This window comes from Lonchura striata, chromosome 2 (genome assembly GCF_050655825.1).
Source record: "Lonchura striata isolate lonStrDom1 chromosome 2, ASM5065582v1, whole genome shotgun sequence".
Lineage (NCBI taxonomy): Eukaryota > Metazoa > Chordata > Aves > Passeriformes > Estrildidae > Lonchura > Lonchura striata.
This window is the reverse complement of record NC_140704.1, coordinates 60,981,305-60,998,154: the sequence shown is the minus strand read 5'-3', so window position 1 is coordinate 60,998,154 and position 16,850 is coordinate 60,981,305. Positions and strand designations below refer to the sequence as shown.

Genomic DNA, 16,850 nt, shown 5'->3' with positions numbered 1-16,850 from the left:
ATTGATACTGTCAATGAACACACAGACTGACACTAGAGGTATTGTACATTTGACACAGGTTTTATAGTGCTTTATTCTGAACAGTATTTAGGTAAATGAGTACTGAACATATGCAGCAGGTTGTCTTTAGATAGAAATGAAATCTGATTACCATAATCTCATGTGGAATTTGAAGACTAGTAATTACAATGTTAATTTCACTCAAGTTGAAGTCCTTATTTCTTTCTCATGTTTTAGACATTAAGTAATTGTAAGGAGTTTCCTTAATGCTGAATCCAGAGCTAGAAATGGCAGATAATCTGTGCATGAAAAGTGTGGCACTTCCAGTATTAATCCAGCTGTGTTCTATCTTTGATTTGCATAATGTTCTTTTCCTTAGGATATATACAACAAGATTCCTCTTGTCCCATCTTCCATGTCTGAAGGGAATGAGTCAAAAAAGGCCACACAGCAAAGTTCATTCTCCCCAGTCTGGGAACTTCATGCTGAAGATTCTTCTGGGGACACATACTGTCCCCATGATTTTTGCCTCTGGCATCTGTTGGCCTCAGTGTGGCTGCTGTTTCACAGATGCAAATCCTGATGCCAGCCTGAACTGTTGTAGCAATGCTGCAGAACATGTTCACTTCTTCAGTGGATGCTGGTAGGGTCTGGTAGAGCACCCTGGGCCACCAGAGTGTGGCCAGGTACAGGGGAGAGCTATCATACCACATGCTCACATTTCCCCTTTTAGGCTTTAGGAATCCAGAGGCTGTGAGTCACGAGACAAGAGGTTTCACTAGGGAGCAGGAATGCAGCTCTTTGACCTAGAGCCCTTTCCAGCTCCTGAGCTATCTTAAATCAGACTCTCATTTCATTTGCGGGAGAAAGTGTCACAGAGGAACAAAATGTTCTTGTTGCTGAAGCTGGGGTACTTCTCAATAAAATATGGTGTGTTCTTCACAGTGGAATTATTCCGCTAAAGGGGAGGAAACAAAAGTAGAGAAACTACTTCTGCTGCATATGTAGAGTACATTGTATTACTCAGCCAATATATGAACCTCTTAGATTTCCTTTCAAAAGAGATAGTCAGGAAGAAAAGCTTTACAGGAATGTGCACCACCACAAATGTAATTGTGCTTTCTTGCCCAGCTTAAGGAGAACAAAATCGGCCTGAAAGAATCACGTTGCGAGTTTTGTTGTGTCTAAACAAAAAGATAAATGGGTGGTCAGCTTTAAATTCATCTTTGTGTTGCAGAATCCGATATCCAGGTACCTCTCGGGAGTCACCACCTTGTTCATTTACTTCCAAGGAGACTTTATGGATGATCTTTGACACAACAACACCTTTTGTCTCACACATCTCAGAGAAATCTGATGCACTTTCATTGAAGATATTTGTCATTCCCAGACTTTCCAGAAGTGGCTTCAGGTCATAGTCACCTTCCACACTAAACTTTGGAAGAAATACGTTCACTTTGGTGTTGGCCATCATGCTGGGATTTGTCCACTGTAATAATGTCTCAGGGGTCAGTGCCTTTTCCAGCTGAAAACATAAACAAACAAAGAAAATTACTGAGCAGGCTGAGGAAAGTGAAAGGAGGAAAAAAAGACCATTCCTGAACTTCTCACTCCTATCAAGCCTTTAAAAAATAAAATCCAAAGGCAATTTTTGTTTCTGAATTCACAACCATAGCATTCAGGCTTAACATACTCCCAGTTATATTGATTCAAGTATGATTTAATCTATAGAACAGGCCTCTGGAGCAACTCTTCTGCATGTGCATGCTCTGGCAAGCTTTTGATAAGCAATCACCTCAACAGCCATATGAAGGAATCTGAGGAAGACAGTCCCTACCCAGGTTACACCTGGCCAGCTGGCAGATATCCAAAAGTCTTTATTCCTGACCCTACCGAGTAATGAAATTGCTGGTATTTGGGACACAAAATCCAAATCCAGAGCCTGATCTCAGTCAAACATGCAGCTGTTCAAGCAAATTTTTTTTTTTAACCTGGAAAGGGAGGAGGCAGAATGTGGGGCCACAACAAATTGATATCAGGAAAGGCCCCACTTGCATTGTATGATAGGTGTGTTCTGTAATTCACTCCAACATATAAAATCATCTTACAGCTGCAAAGACAGATTCTTCCTGCCTTTAAAATTTGTGGCCGGTTGCAGCAAATGACAAAGGATACAAAGTCTTTTAATCTTTAAATAACTTTACTATTAATTAATATTATTAATTACTTAGTCCTTAATAAACTTTGAATAGGGGTGAAAATATGTTGTAAAATTTTCACAGAGAAATGACATAAGAAACTGTTGATCTTGAAAAAATGCCTTATTAATTTTCACATTTATGTGCAATTGGTAATAAAAAATCGCTCATTTGCCAGCACCTCTGCTCAAAATTAAAACTTGGAGAAGTGTAAGACCTTAGTAAAATAAATCATGGACACATGTCAATTGGAAAAAAAATAAGGATACCAGAAATAAGGGCACCTTCTGCACTAGAAACTGCCTTCTGTGCACTCCCTATTCTAGAGCAAAGCCTCATGTACAACCTCACACTGGACACAGTGAAAATGAAGATGCCACAAATATGAGAGGAGGAACAGAGAAGCAGAGTGAGATGGTAAATTCACAGGAAAGTTACTTTTTGTTTCCTTATGCATTGCTTCAAAATAACAAAAATCTTCCATAAACATATGGCATTATATGGGCTATTTCCAAGGAAAGTATCATAGTAATTCTATCTTTTCCTCTCACCTTCTCCAAGCCAGTGGTCTCGTCTTCAATCTCTTTGGGCAGGAGAATGAGCATGCTTATATGTTTGTTAAGGCACGGGAGCTCAAGGATGGCAACATTTAAATCTTTTACGTAGCCCAGGCAAAAAGTAGCTTCCAGATTCATCATCTGCACTGGTTTAGTTTCAGTCTGCAAACATAGAGGAAACAGTCTATCATTCCTTTTAATTCACAGATAAGATGATGACAGAGGAAAGTTTGTAAGCTTGCATGGAAGCGATACATTGAGTTACCACCAGAGAATTTGATGGCTTTCACAGATAATGAAAGTAGCAGCAAGAGTTGGCTTCTTACATTAGGCAGCTTCCCAAACAAAAGTGAACAGAATTCTACTTAATACAATAGCAACATATGGGGGATGTGCCTTAAAAGAGCAATTTATCTAATATTGGTGCGCCTTCATGCCTTTTCCCTGAGTACTACAAACTACAGGGTGTTGTAATGCTATCAAGTGTCAAGCACTGAGCTCAGCTCAACAGGGAATGTCAAGCTGTTCATTCCAACAATCAATATTTTGGTTCAGGAGTTGAAACAGAATCAGAAGAAATTTCAGGCTTACCTAAATCTCTAAGTCTTTGCTTTTGAATGAAATTAAACAGAACAAAATAAAACATTTCATAGGGAAGACTTTAAAACTGTTCTGTCCACATGAAAATGTTCAAAATTCAAATTCAGTAGAAAAATGTTACTTAAGGGGAAAAATATTCTTGAGATATTTTACATAAAAATTTTAGTGTTGATTGTGTGACTTTAAAAACATTTTGAGCTGGAACTATTGGCTGATGAGGTAATTTATGAATATTTTCAGTGAACCTGAAACTCCAACTGTGCTTATGCATCTCTATATGTATGTCTGTGTATATTTGGAATATAATCTCTTTATCTCACAAATGTTGTGCAGCTTTGTATCTTGGCTGTAAGTTTTCTGATTACAATATTCACCACTGGTCACAGATTCCTGAATGCACCAGCCACAGGTGCTGCTCCCACATGGACTTCATGGCTCACTCAGCAGGACTGACATGCAGGGAGCTGCAGTCCTGAGCCTGACTGGAAAGAGGGAGACTGATGGGATGACATCTCTGAAGAGGAAAACACAGGGCCAGGCACCTAAGGGACATTGTTAAAGAGGTGACACAACTGTATACATTTTACCAGCTCAAGAAGTGCAACGTGCTTCACCTCTGCTGGTTTTTGGATGCAGCCTCTGGTATCTGCAACTTTCCAATCTCTTGGGAAAAGCTATCCATGAGAATTTGCATCTCCTTGCAGACAACAGCTGCTTTTGACCACTTGTACTCAGCTCATGTTGTTTAAACATACTCCCAGGACAGTCTGGGACCTTTGCAACACTGTATAAGATTAGACAGAGTCTAAGAATGCCATGGTAATACATATTTCTCATTTTATCTTACTGGGATTTCCTTAGGTCAAAGTTTGCATTTTCATGAGAGAAAAGAGTACCTTTTTTTTTTTTTTTTTTTTTTTTTTTTTTTTCCCCAGAACATACCTTGTTGACTTTAAAAGGACATTCTTTGATCTCTGCCTCTGGGAACTTCTTCATCCAGTTTGTGACAAAATAAGCTGCATTAACTAGAAGAATCTGAGTCTGGTCACTTACACTGTCCTCATTCAAAACATTCTCCATTTTTCCTGTGAACAGATTTACAGTGGTTGTTAATACAACAATCATTAGCAGTATATCAATTGCTTTGAGTGAATATGGCAACATTTCACTGAACTAAACATGTTTGTGTCCTGCATCTCACAGAAAAAATATTTTCTTTATAATGGAAAATTACAAAAACGAGCACTTACTTAAAATTGCAGCTTAAGTTTTGATGCAGGATTTGGGATCAGGGCAGATCTAAATGACATGTTTTGTTGTTTTATATCGCATGTAATCAAAACTACATCTCCTGCTTTTGTTCAGTACCTTAAAGAAGGTGCTGAGTTTTCAGTGAAATTCAACAGATTTACGTGAAAAAAACACTGTCATTTGGAGAGCAAGACTTGAAGGGAAGTTTCAAATTAGCAGCTACTCTTTTCTAGACTGATACACAAGAATAAAACAACTTGGATAACAATAAAATGCTGCTCTGATTACATTTAATATCCAAATGCTGCTACAGACTTCAAAAGAGGATGTAAATCTCATGATCCACTCTGTCTGTTTTAGAGCTGTTCAAGCACTGCCATAAATGACCCTGAATTCAGAGCACTGGGATGGCAAATCCTGTCTTGGAGCTGCAGAGGCAGGGCCAGGTGCTTCCCCATGGGCACCTGTGCCAGCCTGGGAAGGACCAGAGTCGTGCATGGAGCTTCCATATGTGCACCACACGAGGGCAAGGGTGGCAACCAACCCTAGGCCACCTCTGCTGGGGCTTCCACCAGGCGGCAAATGAGAGACCCACATCTGCTTGTGCCACCTTGTGGAACCCAAAAGCAGCTGAGATATTAATTAACAGCCTGAAACTCGGAGTCCAACGAGTACTTCCCATTACAATGAAGCTTTTAAAGGAATTAGAGGGTTCAATGTTTTGATTTTACATGTTGTGATGCTCCACAGCCAGGACCTGTCATTCTCCCAGACCATCCTGCTGCAGTCAGATGTGAGCAGCTTTCCCCAAGGCTAATGTAAGGTCAATCTCACATTTCCACCTTCAGAAGTGCTGAAGCAGTGAAGTCTGTGCTGCTAATCCTCATGAATCCAAATAGCAGGCCTAGTCTTCTTTCACTATGTATTTACTCCTAGAGGTTTCACAAGGATAAAGATGTTTCTCCAAAGAGGCAAAGAGCATTCCAAAGCTGTACCCACCATCAGTCAGCTCTGAAAGGGATTTGTTGATCTTTTCTCGGGTTTCCTCAGTTTTTTCTTTGAATTCCACCAATTCCAGTTCAGATGGAAAAGGTCTCTTTGTGGAGTTGACAAAGTCCTGAAAGACACAAGTAACCAGTCATTCTTGGTTAAGTGCCATTGGGTAGTTGAGGAGTTCATTATTTTTGAGGAAAGGTATTAAATAACTGCTGGAGACAATAAAGACATACACCTGCATCCAGCACGTCACTCCCAAGGTCATCTTCAGACCAGTGGTGCTACATCAGCAGTTAAGCAACTTTGGATATTGCAGGAGTGACCATGTTGCCAGTGTTTACAGGAAAGAACAACCCTCAGTCCAGGGCAGAGCAAGACTGAGATAGAGACCACAGTCTGCTCCCATCATGTGTGTCCTCACCAGGGAAGACACTGCTCTGGGTCCTGGCCTTGCTGTAGCAGAGGCTGAACAGCAGGTGATATGATCACAGCATCACTGCAGCATGTCGAGTTTTCTCAAACACCTCTTTTAGCCTGATATTGTCCTTGCTTGGGACTCTACTCAGAGACAACTTTTGGGGGAAAAAAACCCAACACACACAGCATCCTTCTCAGTTTTTTGCAGAGTTCATAAGTTAAAATGCCAAACACCAACTTCTTCACTTGTGTTGCTTCAATAGTCAGGCTTCTGCCTTCACAGGCAGATTAAGAAAACTGAAGCTTATGCAGTAATTACTTGGGTGTGTGAACTGGACATACACTTGCACCACCAATTTTATTTTATACTCATTTTCACTCATACTTGCAAAGCAAACACTTTGATGTGGCATAGAAGTTATGTTGCGTTCAAAACCAAACTTGCTACTGACCTAAAGCATATTAATGACAGAATTAAAAGTGTTGTAAGAGCCGCACAGCTCGGGGTCAAGCAACAGACTCATTTATCCTCCTACAAACCTTTATGGCAGCAGACAATATTATGCTGTTTATCATTTGAGTCCAGTCAACCAATAACTAAAAGTACAATAATTAATTTTAAATAACATTGCAGTCTGACACCATAATCCATCCATGAGATGGCTAAGTAGTTCCTAACACCAGGGTTTTCCTGCTGTACTTACTGTGGTAGGATTGAGAGACTTGTCTACAAAGAGCCGTTTAACCATTTTCAGTGCAAAGAAAGAGCTGAGTTTGGAAACATCTGAAGTTATTGTTTGAAACCCAAAAGAAACATCTTTGACATCTTGTAAATGGAGCACCTGTTAAATGAACATGATAAAACACTAAGCATATTTTTTATTATTATTGTCTAAACGTTCCTAACAGCTAAGCAAAAAATTTCAGTGACCAGAGCTGTTGCTTTTTGTATTTAAGCTAATGACAGAGCCTCTCAATGTTGTTATTCAAAAATCATTTATGTATTTGACATGCTCACATAGATCTAAAAACCTGATCCTAACAGAACTTTCACCAAATGCATTTCTTTCCTATGAGCAATCCAAAGTAACCAATAGAGCTGTTCATGCTGCTGATGTGACTTAGTCAACTAAACTCCATAGTATGGAGTCATAATGTTTTTGTCAAACTTACATTCCCACCCAAAATCCTGAAGCTTTTAAGACAGATATGTGAGGGTCCCAGATAATCTCCTTTCTAGAACTGGGCTATACCTTTAAAAATGCTTGACAGATCATCAAGTTTTCTGACTGCTGTGACTAATACATGACATCACATGATATTTCAGCAAAAACTGATCAGGTATAGATAACTGTGTTTGGTTTTGTAGACAGAGTATAACCATGGGTAGGGCTGCTGACCCACACATGGCTACCTCCCAGCTCCTGGGAATGACAAGTCCAGTTCTAGGAAATACTGGGATAATGACGCCTTTGTTTGAAAATAACCCTATAAATATGAATTCAACTTTTAATGCCTAGTTATTACAGGCTCTTTGATGGTGGCTGTTTCATTAAAGGAAGCCTGTCCACCCTCCTCACCTGACTCAAATTGCCTTATGAAGCACAGCACACACTTGTGACCTTCTTTTCCTTTTGTACATCACTACTGCTCTTTCTCCCAGAACACATCACATCTTCAGAGACAAAATTGCTGCTCTGCCTTAGTCACCCTTCCATATCCTCCCCTCTCCTTGCTCAGTGGGAGTAGAAGGAAATAAACTCCCATTACAGCAGTAGCACACCTGTCATAGCCAATTCCAGGTCCATCTCCTTAGAAACAGCTTTCTCAACTTATTTCATTTTCCTCCAACAGTTTTATTCTTTGCATGTAAAGTGTGGAAAGTTTCTGTGACTGGGATCTAGCTTGGAGAAGAAAGCTACTGCAGCTTCTCTACCCGGGAGAATTTTTGGCACAAGTTTGTTGACCGATGTTCCAGAGTACAGCTGCCAACCTGGCTCCTTTTGTATCTAGTATTTAAAACCCAAGCACAAACTCAGGGGAAGGCAGAAGATAGAACAGACATGGAAAATAGGAGATATTACACTTAAAAGCATACCAAGCTCTCCTTAGCATCTGTTGTCAGCACTTTTTAAATACCACTAGAGAAATATGAAACACAAGTGTGCTTGTGTAACAGAGCTCCACTTGTGGAGGTGCAGGTTAACTTGTTATTATGGAACGGTTCAAAGCAAATTGCAGACACAAGTGAAAGCAAAATAAGGGCAGGGTAATATTTTTAACTTTCCCACCAGAAAGCCAATGCTTGAATTTTGAAATGGTAAGGGAGCTTCACTTCAGGGTACCATTTAAATTTAAATTTTAATTATATTTTTAAATACTGTTTGGAAAAAATGTGCAGTGCTTACAAGATCCATCCCTGAAAGTCTTCAAAGCCAGGTTGGGTAGGGTCTGGAGCAACCTGGTCTAGTGGAAAATGTCCCTGCCTATGGCAAGGAGATTTAAGGTCCCTTCCCACAGAAACCATTCTATAGTTCTATGACTTTCATGGACATATTGCTGTGCAGCTCTGTGAACAGCACAAGACACAGAAGTCTGTGCTCAGAGGTACTTTCAGTGAATGAGAAACTACATGGAGAAATTTCCAAAGGAGGGACAATACATTCAAATATATAGAGAATCTTTCAGAGCCAGGTGATAATCAGCATACAAATGCATATTTAATTTGCATTTCATGCACCTTTAGGTAACTGCAGAAACTGTGGGGACCTTCGCTGGGATTAAAAGGTTCCAGCTCAATCTTTGCTTACACAGAGGCAGCATACAAGGATAGAGGGCTGACTCCCTGCATCACAGGGTGAGCTCCATAAACTGATTGAATCATGACTACCATGATGGATCATGATGCTGGAAACCCCTTGAATATCGTGAGCTGCTTGAAAGGAGAAACATGGATGAAATTGTGCCTTTCTACTTTATCCATCTCCTCTTTACAGTATTGTGGGATAAAGAGGAAGAGTCAATGACAGGGCTGCTACACATACTTGCTGCTGACAAAATGGCAAAATCATTTTCAATTCTATAAAGTTCAAGCATTATTGAATAATGAAAAAACAGTTATCTAGAAAATGCAGTGATCCGGACAGTGACTACACTAAAAGGAGACAAGGCTTTAATGCATCTGTAAGGACCCTGCTATGTCCACTTTCACCTTATACATGCCTGAAAAGATTTGTCTTTAAGACAGAGTTTCACCCTTTTGTTGTGCAGGGCCATGGAGTGTGGAATTATTCAAGAAATTTGGATGGATGATTTGAAGTCTCTCTTACAAGGTAGCCAGACAACCAGGAGAACATTAACAAGATTTAATAAGAAAGACACCTACAACAGCTATATAGTTGCAGTTACAGAACAGGTTGCTGGCAGCTTACCTGTTTCATCTGCTCTGCAGTATCACCTTTCGTAGCTTTATATGCCAGAGCCAGAGACGTTGAGGTACACAGTGGGGAAAAAATAATGTTGGCTGTTTTGTCCTTCTCACATAGCTTTTTGAACATATCAACTGCAAAGGCAGTGTTTGCTAGTTGCAGAGCGTCCATTGTCATCCTGAAATGTAAAAGGGAAAAGAGATGACTCAGGCTGTAATTCCAGCTCCTGTTGTGATGGGGTTGGGTCAGAGCACTGAAAGAGGCTGGCACCAGTATCTGGACTGGGTATCTTGAATTTTCAGGGTGAAGGAGAGGAGAGGAGAGGAGAGGGAGAGGAGAGGAGAGGAGAGGAGAGGAGAGGAGAGGAGAGGAGAGGAGAGGAGAGGAGAGGAGAGGAGAGGAGAGGAGAGGAGAGGAGAGGAGAGGAGAGGAGAGGAGAGGAGAGGAGAGGAGAGGAGAGGAGAGGAGAGGAGAGGAGAGGAGAGGAGAGGAGAGGAGAGGAGAGGAGAGGAGAGGAGAGGAGAGGAGAGGAGAGGAGAGGAGAGGAGAGGAGAGGAGAAGAGAGGAGAGGAGAGGAGAGGAGAGGAGAGGAGAGGAGAGGAGAGGAGAGGAGAGGAGAGGAGAGGAGAGGAGAGGAGAGGAGAGGAGAGGAGAGGAGAGGAGAGGAGAGGAGAGGAGAGGAGAGGAGAGGAGAGGAGAGGAGAGGAGAGGAGAGGAGAGGAGAGGAGAGGAGAGGAGAGGAGAGGAGAGGAGAGGAGAGGAGAGGAGAGGAGAGGAGAGGAGAGGAGAGGAGAGGAGAGGAGAGGAGAGGAGAGGAGAGGAGAGGAGAGGAGAGGAGACGTTCAGTAATAGCCATCCCCTTCAAGTGACAGCGGGCAATGCCACATGTTAGGTAGAGCCAGTATTATCAGAAGCACTTGAGAAAATCTGTGTGGGTTAGGGTGACCCACACACACTGAGTCAAACTGGATTACATATGAATTTAATCTGTTTTTAATTGATACTCTTAAAATGTGCCAACTCAGAAGGTAATTTGCCTGTGCTCTGGGATCTCCTGGCTCTCAGGCAGGTCTTTAATGGTCTCATAACTTCTCTCTCTTGCTTCATGGCTAATTGTCCATTAAGCCTTTAGCTTTGGTACATGTCTGTCCTCTCAGGGTTGATTATCCCTGGCCTTGCTAGAAGTCTCCAGAAAACTATCTGGTCCTGTACATTGAGATTATTTTAAAAACTTAAGGGAGGCCTTCTAAAAAATAGGCTGTGCGTCCACCTATGCTTACACTGTTTTAACTCAAAGTTTTTCTTAGCCACTCTCAGTAACTGCAGTTGCCACAGGGCTGTTACATGACCTGTGCAGTCAGGAAAGGCAAGGCATAGTTGCTGCTGTCCATGCTCTGGGAAAGCAGAGACTATTCCCATCTTCCAGGTTGCTTTCACATACCCAAAGCTGCACTTTTGTATAAGCACATCTGTGTAGATTCAAGCCAAGAAGGGTGATGCCCAGAATTTCAGTCACTAGCACAAGTCTGGCTTTAGACCAGCAACCACACAGAAGATGACCCCTTTGGCATAGTGAATTTGACAGTACCATGCCCCCAATACCATGTATGCCTAAAAAAAAGGAAACTGTTAAAACTGGTGCTAAAACTGCTCCATCAAAGCTATTGACAGAGACGGAAAGGAAATGGAAATTTTTGCATGTGTTACACTGCCCAAATGTAGCTGAACATCTGACACTATTGTACGAGACATTGTAGAGCAGCTGTGGTACTTGACAAGTAATGGCTTCCAAATAATTTGTGATAGTTATAAATTTTTATAACTATTTTTTTTTTGTGGGAGTAACAGATTGGGCATGTAATTTGCCTGCAACACAGTAGAGAAAGAACTTTGATTTACTTGTATGACCTGTTTGACTACAGAAGTCCTTTTACAAAATAAATGTCTTTATTTTTATTTTAATTAACTTATACCTGTTCTTGGATCTATTAGGTAAGGCAATTGTTTTACTTGACAACTAGTTTGTTTTGGGCTAAAACATGCAGTATAAAAGGTTAGTGAAATGCACTGCATTTAATCAAGTTTAAAAAAAAAATAGTGGCATTAAACCAAGGCTTTTTAAGTCAGAGTTTGAAAAGCACAGCTAACCGGCCCTGCATTCTTGCAAAATGTTCTGACTGTTGGTATTAGCAACAAACTGTTTGCTAACAAATCTCCTCCCACTGGGGGAACACAAGAAAAAAAAAAAAAAAAAAAAAAAAAAAAAAACACAAGAAAAAGAATTTGTCTGAGAGATGGCAAACATTGAACATATTTCACTGGAGAAACTTATCCCAACATGAAAATACAGCGGAGTTTGCTTTGCAACATCCAGATGCTTTGTCAGACTCAGAATTCAGAATGGATCTGGTTGGACTCGTCTCTCTTCCCGTACTCTGGCAGTCTCTGGCAGCTGCTTGGCAAAGAGGAATTTTCCATGAGAGATTCCATTTTACACCATCAGCAGGCATCAAGCTGATGTCACATTGAGGTTCAGGAAACGTCTCAGAGATCTTATGGGTGTAAAGAGAGAACCAAGTGCCAGCCTAGCACTGCAACCACCCACCTCACTTACGTAGACACAATTTCTTGGGCATGAAAGCAACTAATTACCAGAAAAGTCGAGCTTGCCAGCAATCATGGGCTCAGCACACACCTTAAGGGAGGAGAGCTTTAGGCAGGACAGTGGCAAAAGACAGAACAAGTTTGAAGGACTGAGAATGCTGATGAGGAAGTAACTTCGAACAACGGGGCAACGAAGCAAACATAAAATCATTCCTTTAAATGCCTCCTTGCAATGGCTCATCACAAATGTGCTCTTTTGTGCCTATGCATGTCTTAAATAAATTCCCAGGCACAGGCTACCTACCTTATCTTTGCCATTAACTCAAGGATTCTCACATGAACAGACAATACACTCCTATACTGTGTCTGCTTCTCAATCGCTCTCTCTCTCTCTGCCCCACCCCACTCCACCCCCCAAAATTGAAGATTTGGGGCAAGTACTAACTTCACAGGTATTTCTTACTGAGGAACTGGTGGAAAATTACCCAGGGAACCAAGAATGCGTCATTCAGTACACATCTACCACCCTCAAAAAGACAAATAATACAAAAAGTCTCATGAGTCATGCAGTACACCTGAAAAACATTTAATTTGCAGTTTAATTTTAATGGAGTATATTATTTAGTATTAGCTGGCATGATATTATTCTATTCAGGCCTCTGGATCTTTCTTACAGGGTAAAAAATCAAAATGAAATCATACCCAATTAAAAATACCCCTTGTTCCTTTCTGGCATAATGCTGACTTTGAGATGTAGATGCACTACCTGTGTTTCACTTCCTCAGGTTGCAAGACATTCAGAGTAAGAAAATAAAATAGGAAATTTTACATAATTGAATTAAATTCTTCTTCCTTGTGCCAGTTAAAAGCTGTACCATGGCTTAAAAACTCCTCTGGCCTCATGAGTAACTCTCATACTATTCGTGTTGGATGATTTTTTATAAAGTTTAAATGTTTATTTTCAGTGAGAAAAACAGGGGATATTTCATGGTGAACCTTTTATGTACCTTTGTTCATCCAGTAACTGTTGATTCTCTCAAAGCTTCTTTGGAGGAGAGTGAAATTGTTTCCAGTAGTAGCAAAGCTCTCCATTCTAATTTCTTCCTTTTAAAGCTACTATTGAAATAAGGACCATTCATGACATTTTGTTGGGGAAAAAAGCTCAGTAGCACCCTTGACCTTGAATTACTAGCTGGATAGCAAACAATAATCTCTATTCCACCATCTTTTTCAACTGGTCAGCCTGGTTTTTATTCTCAATATATTAATTACTATTATATTATATTACATTATATTGTATTTTATATAATATTTATTATTTTATATTTAAGAGCTTACAACATTCATATTACTGAAAATAATTGACAGTATTAAATATTAAATTAAATATTTAAAAATCCTAAGTCTCTTTAAAGCCTTGAGCACCCCAAGCCTTGCAAGTCCAGTAAAGCCAGTTCCAGCAAGGTGAGAAGGACTGAGGCTCCCAGTGAGAGGAAAGCCCATTAGCTGCCCATTAAGAGTCTCAGAAAACAGACATAGCTCCTGAGTCAGTAATCACAGGGAACCCTCAAACAGGGAGGAGTCAAAAAACTGAAAATGAAATTTTACAAAGGCCTGCTGCATGGATTCTTATTGGGTCCCTCCCTTCCCAGGAAAGCAGACTATCAGCATTTCCAGAACAGCCTGCAGCACTGAGGCATCTTCTAAGCACTTGGAGCTTGCAATCCACCCAACTTTATTTAAAATTGTGACTGTCACAGTGTGAAAGAAACATTTTCAGATACAGAAGGGAGCTGAAAGGTTACAGAACCAGTTCAGGAAAAAAAACCCCTGATTTAAACTTGTTTATTGGTATAAAATAACATTTTTGCTTAGTCACTCTTGGATTCAACAACTACAACAAACCCCCCACCCCCCAAAAAAAAACAACAGGGAGGCTTTTTTTTACTATCTGCTTACTAAGGGAAAATCTAAATATATCTTACATTTAAAAATATAATCATAAGAATAGTAAAATCTGTGTGCAAATGCCTGACAAGTCAAGTTAGTTGTATGGCAGGAATAATCCAATAAAGCAGAGCCAAGTATTTTTTTATTCTTGTCTCGGTTAAGCACTCTTTCCAGGAGAAGACACCTGTGGCAGATAAAGCACAGACAATGCTGGCCATCCAGTCCTGGGGGGCATATTTGGTTTACATCTCAGGAGCTGTGAGTGCCAGCGCTGTAGTCTCTCCAGTCCAAACAAAATTCCAAGAGGATGAATTATATAAAACAACCACATGCAAATTTCACAAGTGAGGCATTAATATTGAAACTAGATCAAGAGTTTAACATGACCCTACTTCAGCTCTTACTCAGCATATACGATACAAAGGAAATAAAAGATTTCTGTGAGCCTTTTCTTCTTCTACACAAATGACAACTCTCCACCTGACAAATTACCTAAAAAGCCAAGGACGAAATTTTGTCTGAACAGGCATCGAGGAATGCAAGACATCAGACTTATGTGGGACCAGAGCATCTCATATGGTTGAGGAAAAAGTACTGGCAGCAACAGAGAGGGGAAAGGCACTCCAGGAAAGAAAGAGAAACAAGCCACTGCAATATGCTGTGTTGTACTTCAATAGCCAATGAACTGTTCAAACTAAATGGTCGCACTGAAAATAAATTTGTAATTACTAGGCCTAGCTCCTGTCCTTCACTTTAAACAAGTTCAGATTAGTTACTTGGTTAGTAACTTGGAACAAACAGAGCAGAGTGTACACACCTCTTCAGAAAACAAGAGGAATATTCTTTTCTAACAGGGGCTTACAAACCAACCTAAATCCTACTTTGGTACATGGAGGATTTGCATGGCATCATACACAACCTGCTTTTTCTGATGGGAATAGCCATTTGCAATAAACCACCATATTTTAATAATTCCTAATGCCCTTGCTGTCTCACCTGTCAGATCTTATTCACTGCTTCTAATGAATCTTTCCAAAAAGAAAGAAATCTAGCATAGCAATTGCAGCAGTTTTGAAATGAAACCAAAACAGTGTCATTTGGGAAGGCAAAAAAGCTTCATTGATTCCACATATACATTTTTGGCACAAATTTCCTTATCCCACTCCTTCCATGCAATTATGTTCCACAGCCAAGATCTGTTAACTATTAGCTCAGCATAAATTAAAGTATCAGAGAAAGAAAAAAGCCGTACTTACTTTGCAGGGCTATAATCCTGGTAAACGAATCAATGAAGTGAGCACAGCACGAAGAACCAGCTGCCCGTGCTGAAACCTTGCTGAGCTGAGAAGACTCTGTCACTTGCCTACTCATTGACACCACTCCCACTTTCCCAACCTCAGTTTGTGCACACACACACTCACTCTCACTCTCGCTTTTTTTTCCCCTCCCTTAATCATTCTTCATGGCAACTCCTAAATTGGAGGAGCAAAATGATTCACACCAGAGTTGTCTTTGCCTGCCCAGCCACTGAAGACAACAACAAGCTCTGGCAGGAAAGAGCAGCCCTGTGTGTTGCCTTCAGCAAGCACAGTACAAAAGGCACCAGACAAGAACGAACGAAGGGAGTGAAAGCAGGAGTTGACGAACAATTTAAAGATCTTCTCAGCAAAACCAGCACTCCAAGAAACTCCAACTGGGATTACCGCTATTTGCAGAAAAATTGTAATAGTGAAAAAGAGACCCAGAAGAAAACCAAAACATGTAGAAGTGTGTGGCTGGGCACTTTGCATCTGTATATGCATTAAGACAGTATCTTAACTCTGCCTACGAGGCATATGTGTGTGTTTGGCTGCCTAAAAAGCCCAAGGTCAAACTGGAGTTAATGCTCAAAGGAAAATACCTTGTTGCTGCAAAGCAAAGTTCCCTCCCATAAGCAGCCAGGTGCTCTGCAGGGGAGCAGACTTCCCTGCTCCAGCTGTCCCCAGAGGAGCTAGGGGAACAGAAAATCCAACCCCTTCACCTCCAGAATGGGCACCACTGGGTTCACGTAAACACATCCCACGTCAGTACCAATGAACATGACAGGGTGGGAAAAGAAAGGGATGGGGAGAGGCACCAGTGAAGCCCACCAGGTCTATTTTCTATCATTTGAAAGATGTGTGCAATCCTTACCAGGTCCTGTCCTCCTGCTCCGAGCTGCTCACAGTGGACAACACCAGCAAGTACCCCCGGGAGGCCATGGCTGCCCCTCAGTCCCCATGGGGAAATGGCACCACAGGCACAGCTCGAGTTCACACCTCAGTAACTCCAGGTGGCCCTGAATATTTTTAGACTACAAAAAGCACAAGCAAGATAATTGAATCTGCTTTCAGGTTTGAAGTGCTGGTATGCCCAGCTGCCCAAATGAAAGGGATAGAACACCAAAGGATGCATTTTCACCATCATGGTACTCCCTAGGTGACAGTAGGAAATGGGGAGATGGTATCTCCTTCTGGAACGACATGGTTCTGTGTTGCTTTGAGCATAAATCAGGCCACACCACAGTATCCTGATAGGGTCCTACCCATGTTTCCTTCCAAGAGGCCCCTAAGCTCTTATTACCCAAATGAATTCTTTTTTTTTTTTTTTTTTGCAGATGATGTAAGATGGAGTGATGCAACTGGAGTTCACCTTCCATCACTGCCAGACAGCACATTTAAAATTCATATCCTTTTCCACAACTGAATTCATAACAAAGACAGGGTGTGGATATGTTTAGGCAATTAAAATAAGATACAGGCCAGCTGCTAAACTGTGCCATCTGGGACATCATTGTTATGTATCTAATTAAGCTTTCTGTAAGAGAAATG

The 16,850-nt window shown here is 40.9% G+C and overlaps 1 protein-coding gene across 1 annotated transcript; it reads right to left on the bottom strand.

Moving 5' to 3' along the window:
• Nucleotides 1-41: 41 nt before the first annotated feature.
• SERPINB5 (serpin family B member 5) lies at nt 42-15,422 on the bottom strand. Its single transcript, XM_021530575.3, has 7 exons — nt 15,258-15,422; nt 9,451-9,625; nt 6,724-6,861; nt 5,606-5,723; nt 4,298-4,440; nt 2,750-2,917; nt 42-1,525 (listed from the first exon to the last, which is right to left on the bottom strand). The coding sequence occupies exons 2-7, from the start codon at nt 9,622-9,624 to the stop codon at nt 1,133-1,135; spliced, it is 1,134 nt and encodes a 377-aa protein (XP_021386250.3). The 5' UTR covers nt 9,625; nt 15,258-15,422; the 3' UTR covers nt 42-1,132.
• Between the last annotated feature and the right edge of the window lie 1,428 nt (nt 15,423-16,850).